This window comes from Parus major, chromosome 14 (genome assembly GCF_001522545.3).
Source record: "Parus major isolate Abel chromosome 14, Parus_major1.1, whole genome shotgun sequence".
NCBI classification, from domain to species: Eukaryota; Metazoa; Chordata; class Aves; order Passeriformes; family Paridae; genus Parus; species Parus major.
In genome coordinates this window covers 11,126,065-11,135,705 of record NC_031783.1, presented here as the reverse complement: position 1 = coordinate 11,135,705, position 9,641 = coordinate 11,126,065, and the positions used below count along the sequence as shown (strand labels likewise).

The 9,641-nt window shown below is 44.4% G+C and overlaps 1 protein-coding gene across 7 annotated transcripts; it reads left to right on the top strand.

Moving 5' to 3' along the window:
• The first annotated feature begins 5,433 nt into the window (after positions 1 to 5,433).
• Positions 5,434 to 8,897, top strand: PSMG3 (proteasome assembly chaperone 3). Of its 7 annotated transcripts, none has more exons than XM_015642833.2 (3): positions 5,434 to 5,512; positions 6,039 to 6,256; positions 8,259 to 8,830. In XM_015642833.2, exons 2-3 carry the CDS (start codon positions 6,041 to 6,043, stop codon positions 8,409 to 8,411), a joined length of 369 nt encoding a protein of 122 aa, XP_015498319.1. In that variant the 5' UTR covers positions 5,434 to 5,512; positions 6,039 to 6,040; the 3' UTR covers positions 8,412 to 8,830. The 7 variants fall into 7 exon arrangements, with proteins under 7 accessions (XP_015498319.1, XP_015498317.1, XP_033373860.1 ...); XM_015642831.3 differs by lacking the exon at positions 5,434 to 5,512 and adding an exon at positions 5,589 to 5,692 and having other exon boundaries at positions 8,259 to 8,897; XM_033517969.1 differs by lacking the exons at positions 5,434 to 5,512; positions 8,259 to 8,830 and adding exons at positions 5,697 to 5,791; positions 6,628 to 7,650.
• Positions 8,898 to 9,641: the final 744 nt, after the last annotated feature.

The window sequence follows — 9,641 nt, the reverse complement described above, 5'->3', positions numbered from 1 at the left end:
ACTGATATCTCCAAAAGTTAACAGCAGCATTATGAACTGCAAATGATGACACATTGTCAAAGTTGAAACCATTTGATTAGATGCCTCTTACATTTTCAAATATTCCCAATGTAATTTCATAACTGTCTTGAACATAATGAGGCAATGGATTTTTCCTCTTTCAACTGTGTAACAATGAACAACTATTAGAACCACTTTATTATTTCCAGAGTTTGAGGGATCAGTGGCCACAGAGAAAGTATGCCCTTTTCAACCAAGTTTTTAATTGTTTTCTCACTTGAAAGAGGATCTAATTTATTACTGGCAGCACAGAAGGCATTTGTCTCATCAAGATATATCATTTTAACTGTGGATGAATTCTAGACAACAACACTATTTAATTTGCTGTCACAATTAAGTGATTTATAGGACTGACTATACTATTAGCATCATACTAATACTCTGACATTCTCGTTACTTCTGCAAGAGCCATGGAGTTATTTTCTGTGCTTTCACACTTCTCAGGAGCAGAGAGCTATGAGTTTTACTCTTAGAAGCTATGCCACAGTAAAAAATTACTGTACAATCCACTCCATTTGCATGTTGTCTTCCATCTGACAGACCACCACAAGCACCTGAAAATCTCCTGCATAAACTGTAGTGAGCTTTAAGGCAATTGCTGCTGTCTTTACTGATCCATGGAAATAATTCCTTTGGCCACTGCAGCAGTACAAAGCTTCTGCTGCTCACAGAGTAGATCTTCTGATGGATGATACCATCCACAGGCGCTGTCATGGTTGTGATCTATGAAGGGCTGTTATTTGACAAATGAAAATTATGTAAACAGTACTCAAACTCAATCTTGCCTCGTGATGACTCTGTCTGTTCCATACCCCCTGCCTACAGTGCCCAGAACAGCCAGCTGTTATCTCATGATAAATATCGAGGATAAAATTATCATCAGACAGCACCAGGTTGGTTGCATGATGTAATCCTGACTCTTTTAGGTAGCTAGAGCTCTTTTAGTGCTCTTAGGTAGTCTGGAGTGTTTCTGGAAGTGTATCTCACCCATTTCCAGAATGTCATTTTCATTTTAGTTGTTGTTGAAATAATTTCTGGATAAATTTTTGCAAAGAAATTTAAGATGGGCTGGTTTTAAGGGTACTGAATATATGAAAACTACTGCTGTTTGAGATTGAGCACCCCAGAAACTGTTTTCAGCAAAGTCTTTCTGCAGGTGTGACTTGATTCACTCTTGCCAGGCTCTGCAATTTCAGCAGGAACCCCTTCCCAAAATTCTCCCCCAGGATCAAGGTTGCTCCTTTCTCCTCTCAGCCCCATGGATCTTTAATTCTCTTCCCCTAGCCTGCAGAGCAGCTCAGAAAACACCAATGACACAGCATAAAAAGTCCTACAAGGGCTGGAGTACTCCTCTATTTATAGGTCGCTAAATCTGACTAAAAAAAACTTCCACCAGTCAAATTGCTACCTAGATGTTTCCAGGCCCAGCCAGGGCATGCTGGCTTACTGCCATGTTTTTAAATCCTACCCTGTGCATTGAGCTTTCTCAGGAAAATCTGCTAGTGCCCATATGTGGGCTGTTACTATTGACACAAACATTAATGAACATTCCCATATTGCTTCCTTACTAAGCTGCAAGTGCAAGAAACCAAAACAATAGCATGGCCTGACAGTCCCAGGCTTGTAAACACATCCAGCACTTCTGTTTCAGATGTACAGCTCAGTGCAGCTCACTCAGAAAGGGAACAATTTGGGTTTAAGTGTTATGCTTGTTTTTTCTTCTAAGACTGTGTTTTTTGCTGGCTGAATTCTACGCTGGGAAAAAAAAACAAAACTTCATCAACAACAAAATAGGTTGGAGTGGTTCTGCAATGCCTGGTGGATTGGCTGAGCCTTCCTCTCACACAATCAATGAAATAAAGAGATGTTCCATACAATAAGAACTATGGGGACAACTTCACAACAAAGCAAACCTCTTTGAATTGTCTCTCAGACTAAGAACTGATAATCCTGTTATCCTAGGGAGCACAGAAAAGAGACCAATGCACAAAAGAGCCAGAATCCCCTCATCTTCTTAAAAATATGAGCACATAAACTAAGAGCCTCAGAGCTTTAACTGTGAGATGCTGTTCAGGTATCACCTAATCCTGGACACATCTGAACTCCTCAGTGGCTCACTGCACAGGCTCCTCTGCACACCTGATGTCCCATTTCTGCTCATGTGCAGAAGCAGCTGGGCTGAGGTTGTATACATCCCTATACCAGGAGGAGCTCCAGAATCCCAGAGATAAACCAACCAACTCCAGGTGCAGCAGGGGTGACTCCTGACAGTCGGGTTTAAAGCCGTGTTTCCACTCTCCACCAAAAGCCAAAGCCTCTCTCTGCTGACTGCAGAGCGCCAGCCAAGGAGACCCAACTGCTGGGGCTAAACAGCCCCAGGTGCGCTCCTCTCCCTGCCTCCCCCAGGGCCTTGATTCACTATTATTTTCTGAACACAGTCTCTTCCAGGCTAATTAAATGTAGTGGGGATGGCCTGAAAGAAGAAATCCAGGAGGTGAATTTCTGCAGTTCTTTCTACTCTCCTTTTACAATGGCCCCATAGAGAGAGCCCTCACACAACCCCGCACCACCCACACCCCCGACCTCGCTGTGACAGTAATAAGGGGAAGAGGAGCGTTCTGATATTGTCTGGCCCGAGGAATGTACTCACAGGCAGCTCCACTTCATGTACCTGATTTATAGCAAGGGTCAGAATAATTCCCAAGCAGCTCCTGCATCAGGGAGCAAACTAATTCCTTTCCTCTCTCCTTGGCTGTGCAGCCCAGAGTCCAGCTGCACCTGAGGTTCCAGCTCACAGTCTATATTCTGCATCATAAAAGATACAAGAGAGAAATCTAAACTACAGAAGTAATAACCTGTAAACTAATAAACCAACCCAGCACTTTGATAGTGAGGCACTCCCCAGAGCAGGGATTATTAATGGGTGTCCTGAAACACTGTGTGTCTATGTTCAAGAGTAGTGGGAAAATTTCTGATGCTTTGTGGATCTTACACATTTGTTCTTATAAAATCAGTTCAGATAAATGCAAAGACTAATATAAAAGCAGCCTCCTTCCAGTCTACACACATAGAGACAGTTTAAGCAGTTTAAATAGAAAAGCATACAAAACTGCTTGAATAAATAATAATAAAGGTATTAAGCTACAATATTAGGAGTAGTTTTGCTTGTCAAAGTATGGGGCTGCACAGTCGTTGATTTTCTTTTATAACTGAGATAGTGACATCCACAACTTATGCTTCTTTGGAAGCGAGTGCATGGGAATGGAAGAAGAGATCTTGAAATCCTGTGAAATCTCCAGCTGAGGATTTGATGGCTCTGAAACTGCTACCGGTCTTTGATTCTTTATTTCACTCAAACTGTAAAATGGGTTATATTAACAATCTATTATGATAAAAGACAGTTTATGAAGCTAAAGGTAATAATGTTTGCAATGTGATCAGGGATCTATGGAGGAACAGTGTTATAGAAATCAGGAGTATGAGTATGGATGCAGAACTCAGACAGAAATGCTGGGAAGCAGATGACAGGCAGTCAGACTCCCTCAGGAAAGGTCCCATTACCTGTCCTGGTGTGGATTCTCAAATCCCCATCCCCTGCCTCAGTCACAGAGACAACAGGAGTCTTCTCAGTTAATTTCTTCAATGTATTCACTTTCAGTGATGAGGATTCAGTGTTCAGTTACTTCAGCTTGCTATATCCCACCTCAGCTACATGCCAAAATGAGACATCCAATTGACTGAAACTGTGAAAGACAACTTTTCATTTGTCCCAAACTAATGTAAAACAGCAAAGAATAGTGTTTCCATGTAAATCTGAACTACAGTGGACTTCCTTTGTTCTCCTGTCATGTAAAAAATAAAATTAAGTCTGGCAAGGACGCCAGGAAGAATCCAGCCCTTTGTGTCCTGAAGTAAAGTAACTCTCTGGAGAAAGCAGAGCAGGAATAAACTTCTTTATGAGTCAGGAGGTTTTACTGACAATAGCTGCTATTATCTCTGTCAAACAGGCAAAGCCTCGAGTGATTGTGGTAAGCAAGAAAGAAGAATGCTGTTTATTCAGTGCTGGAAAACAGACTATTTGCCAGACTGCAAAGAGTACCAAAAAGGTATTGAGTCTCTCTGTTTGAATTAACCACAAAAATAACCTGCTGAATTAAAAGTTTTTCCATGGACCTCTGCTGCTCTCTAACGGTACCTTAAAGGATTCTCAGCACAAAGTCTATGTGCTCCTCCTGTAGTCAACTTTTGGTAAAACTTTTAATGCAAAACAAACAAAAGAAGTATTCATGAGGTCCTTCAGAGATGTTACCTGAACAGACAACCCACAGGTCAGGTAGCTATTGCTGTACCATGGCCAGGATATTTGGGATGTGGTGAGGATGCTGGTAGAGATAAAACATGGGAATGTGGGTTTTGACTGTATTTTAGATGCAGCAATTGCAGGAGTCTGGGAGGCTGCAGACTTCTGGGAAATGCCATTTTTCAGGGATTTTTAATTAGAATACAAAATTTTTATTCATGAGCACCAGAATTTCAAAGGAAAAAATTAACACTGTATTAACTGGATATAATTAATAGAAATTAATGTTTGCACCTGGCACAGTCTCCTCACACAGATGTCTTTATTTTATCCCCCAGTACAGCTACATTGGGCATCTGCCAACACTCGCTTGGCTAATGGCAAGGCCACTTCCGTGACCAAAACCAGCCTTGTTTTCATAGAAAGACAGAATGGTTTGGGTTGGAAAGGCCATTAAAGATCATCTCATTTCACCCTGCTGTGGACAGGGACACCTTCCACTATCCCCGGTTGCTCTGAGCCCTGTCCCACCTGGCCTTGGACACTTCCAGGGATGGGGCAGCCACAGCTCCTCTGGGCACCCTGTGCCAGGGCCTCACCACCCTCATAGGGAAGTTCTTCCTAATAGCCAATATAATTTATTCTCTTTGGGTTTAAAAGCATTCACTTTGTCCTATCTCTGTCTGCGTATGTAAAAAGTTGCGTCCTTTACACATGCCCCCTTCATAAGCCGCTTCTATTAAGATGGGAAAGCACACTCAGGAACTTACAGTGTGGCACAACACCACTCAGTAGTGGGAGCAAACATATCCCGTGGGGAAACGGAGGGATAAACAATATTCACAGCCCTTCTAGGGCCCCCAGAGTCACCTGTCCCCTCACATGCCACCCCCTCATGGCGCAGGGGGTCCTGCCCTGAAACTCGGCGTGAAACGGGGAGAAACCGGGCATGGACAGCGCACCGGGGGAAGGGGTGCATCCCAGGAAAGAGGTTCATCCCCGGAGAAGGGGTTAATCCCCGGAGAAGGGGTTAATCCCCGGAGAAGGGGTTCATTCCCGGGGAAGGGCCCGGCTGGGCCAGCTCCGCCCGGGGCCGGCCAGGGACCGTGAGGAGAGCTGGAGGGGGCGGAGATGGCGCCGTACCGCGCGCGGGTAATGGCGGCGGCTCTGAGGGAAGGGGAGGGGACAGGCCGTCAGGGCAGCCCTGCGCCATCGCCTCCCGCCGGGTGCGGGAGGGAGGGAGGAGGGAAGGGAAGGGAAAAGAAAGGCGCCGCTTCCGCCACGGTGGGGCGGGCCTGGGCGGAGAGCGGCGGCGCGGCGGGGCTGGCAAGGGTAGGGGCGGTGAGGGCCGCGGCCCGGCGGGATGGGGGATGGCTGTCTCGCTGTCTCAATTTCTCTCTCAGGAAAAGCCTGGTGGAGCCGGGGTGGAAAGTAGGGCCGGAGGTTTCCCCCTCGTTAGTGGGGCCCCTGTCAGAGGCAGCGGGGCCATGCGGGGGCAGTGATGCCATCGCTGCGGGGCTGCGAAGTGCCCCCCAGTCAGGGGTGCGGGTTTGCACTGAAATTAACTTAACCGTGGGTATTTCAAATTATGGGAAAGATTCGGTCTTTTTGTAGCCCGCAGCGCACGTTTTTAATCTAACGCTGGTTATGCTGTTGTCGTTTTGTTCTTTGTCGGAAGCGATGGAAGCGGGTCCCATCGTGACGTCCAAGCAGCGAGAGGCGGTGGTGCACGGGGTGCCGACCGAGGTGGTGTGCACGGCCTTCTCCAACTCGGTCCTCGTGGTGGTCACACAGTACGGCAAGATGGGCACCATCGTCTACGTGGACCCCAACACCATCGCTGACAACGTGGGCAGGCCCTCGCTCACCACGAAGGTGCTGCTGGGCAAGGATGAGGTGAGAGCGGATGCGAAGCGCAGAGGCAGCAAGGATAAGGGGGAAATGTAGTAGGTGGGGCCGTGCAAGTTGCCAGGGAGTTGATGAATCACAGCAGTTAAGCAGTGTTTGAACAGTGATAAGATTAATTTTAAAATGAGGAAAGAGGGGCTCATCAGAAAAGTATGTGCACTGGTCTGCTCTTGGACATAAAAGTTTAACCATGAACGTTTTGGCGATCTGTTGTTTTGTGTCCTGCAGGATATGGGTTGCTTCTGCATGTTTATGGAAAGTTTGATAAGCTCTGTTGATTTAAGGGTTGCAAGATTAAATATGCCGCCATTGATAACCTTTTTCAGTTTCTGTTCCAATGAATATGTTTTATTTTTCAGGTCTGTTTTCCCACCCCTATCCTCCCCAGTCTATGCCATCCCCATAATGGACTTTAGTTGCCCACTCCCAAGTTTGCCTGCCAGCACCTTCCCTTGATAAAGTTTAATTTGTTTTGCTTCAACAAAATGAGGTTTTAATCGACCATTTCACAAAGCTAGAGAGAAAGCAGAAGCAAATATGTTTCACAAAGCATGGTCAAACATTAAAAGAGAACGTTACAGAACTACAAGATTGTGAGGCTTTCCATTAGGGTTGAAGTTATCACATATTACTTGCAAGCTTTAACTAGAAAAGATGTAGCAACACAAGTTCCTGATTCTATCAGGATTTCCCCTTATGGAGTTCTTTCTCTTGAGCAATAGCATTCCCATTTTGAATGGGAGATATGCTTTCTCTGCTTTGATATCTGCTATTGCTGACCACCTCTACTCCCAAGCTTATTTTGTGTTTTATTTAGAAACAGGAAGTGCTATGTTTATTTTGTTCCATTCTATTTTTAAATAATTTTAGCTAACTTAACTGATCTTTAAACTTCAATAAAAGACTCACTAGTTTGCTGCTTTCCTGTTTGTCACTGTTAACACCCTTCTTTGGGATGTTACACACCAAACAGCAACTAAAATCAAGCAATCTCATCCTTCTGACAGATAGACATCTGTGGGTGTAAATGAAACCAAGCTGGGTGGTTCGAAGCTGTGCTGGGTGAGGTTGAGACTGTACATTAGAAAACACCTCTTCACCAAGAGGGTGGTCAGACACTGGAACAGACTTGAGGTGGTTGATGCTCTGAGCCTGTCAGTGTTTAAGAGCCATTTGGACAATCCTCTGAATAATATTCTAACCTGGTCAGCTCTGAGTTGATCAGGCAGTTGGACTAGATGTTGTTGTAGGTGTCTTCCAGGTAAAATAGTCATTGCTGTTCTGATCTTTTCGTGCTAAAGAAACCTCATGGAAAAGGTTATATCCTTTTTTTTGCTTCCTTCAGCCTCATGATTATTTCTGGTTTTCATTATTCTATTAAAGTAAAAAGCAACATGTCTATAACACCAGACATACAAAAACTGTGTGTATAACACCATTTGGGGGGTCTCTAGGAATTACAAAAATAACAGCTTTTTTCCAGAGCTTGTCAGTGGAGCATCCCCTCTTCAGAACAAGTTTTTAAACAAAAAAACTGTACTTGCAAAATGCTTTGGAAACCTGGCCGTGAAGGAAATAAAAGCATTTGGATCCACAGTGTTTCATATAATTTAACACTGGTGCCATAGTTCAGGTGGGAGGATTATGGAAGGGAAGATTATGCATACTGAGTTTCCAAGTTTTCCAGACAGTACTGTACTCAATTCAAGTACAGCTCCAGAAAAGTTGTTTCAGGGTAGTGTGGGTGGCTGGCACACTCTTGGTACCAAACTCTTCTCTTTTAAGCTGGTTGAGAAAGTGCTTTCTAAAGTTCCCTATCCCATGGCTTGCCTTTGCTGACCACGTTGGAACTGCTCAGCAAGTATCGAGTTCAGACTGAGTCCAGGATCAACAGGTTCTCTGTGTCACTCCGGGACTCTTCCTCTCCTAACTCCTGCAGCAGGGCTCTCCCATCTGTAGGAATGTGCATCTGTATCCCTTTGCTTTTCAGCCCCTCGTTCATGTTTGTGCCAAAAACCTGGTGGCATTCGTGTCGCAGGAAGCTGGGAACAAACCTGTTCTCCTCGCCATGGCTTTAAAGGACAAGACCATGGAAGGAATACAGGCTCTACGAGAAGTGATCCGAAGTTGCCAAGTGTGGTGAAGTTGTGCCATCTGGATTCAAGGAAATGATCTTGAGTCCATGACTCATCACCACCTATTTAAAAGGACTAGAAATGAAAATGATGGAATGTCTTTGTGGTGGTTTTGGACGTCCTGAGGAATTTCATGAATTTTTCTCTACTGTGTAGAACGTTTGTGGGTTTTGTTACTGGGACAGGTTTGCAAGTCCATATAGACAGTGGTGAGACGAGAGCAATTGTCTCAACATAGGAGAGAAGTGCTACTTTTATCGTGTTGGGTGGGTCATTTATTTGGGAAAGGGCTTGGCTTTGCACATGTGTCCTGAGGAGCAGCAGATGCCAAGCTCTGTAGCTGTGCTGTACCGCAAAGGGGGAACACCCAGTGCAGAGGGAATAAAAGAAACATTGTCAAATAAAATTCTACCTGTTTTCTTTTTTGCTCTGTGAGAATCACTTAGTTGAAATACAAGCCTTGGTAAAAGAATCAACAGTTGTATAATGGGAAAGATATTCTTGCCTTTTTTTAAGGAAATGAGTCCTAGATGGCTGCTTTTGTCCTTATGTCCATTTCTGGATGAAGGCTGAATTAATTTTGTGCTTTCACTCTGATTTTAAAGAGAGGCAGATAATGATGCTCGGCAAATTTCATGAAAGCTGATGTCAGGGTGGAAGACAGGAACCCAAAATAGTTGTAAGAAAATAATCCTGCCAATGGATTACGTGTTACCAGCACATGGGAGAAACAACAACCATAGGCTGAGCACCTGTAGTGAGCATCTGTCTTGGAGATGTGGGGACAGAGGGTTTGAGGGGTTACACAGGGTTGTTTCTGCCAAGTAATTTACAAAAAGTGTCAGAGTAAGTTGTATGAGCTGATTCAAAGATTTAATAGCCAAACTTGCCTTTTGCTTGGAAAGCACATTTGTTTTTACCTCTTGTAATAAACAAGAACACGTAGTAAATTTTTAAGTGAGCTGTTAGACACTTTTGTCACTTATGAACTTGACAGCACAGACGGAGGCCAGGTCTTGGAGTCTGGGCAGGGAGAAGTTGTGCTAAGACCAGTTGGTACAGCAGAATCAGTGCAGAGCTGGTGCCTGCCCCATGGTGATCCAGCTGCCAGGTCTTTTCTGTTGCTAAAAAATCCCCTAGAAGTAGAAAAGCAGAAAATGGATTTTGAAAGGACTCTTTTCTCTGAAGTAAGGGTTATTTACAGCGTTTAAAGGGATTATGAGAAATGAAACTCTTTT

Coding starts and splice junctions, on each gene's coding strand:
- PSMG3 (XM_033517968.1), top strand. CDS start 6,008: ATGCTGTTGTCGTTTTGTTCTTTGTCGGAAGCGATGGAAGCGGGTCCC. Junction 6,257..8,258: donor TGCTGCTGGGCAAGGATGAG/GTGAGAGCGGAT, acceptor TTTGCTTTTCAG/CCCCTCGTTCATGTTTGTGC.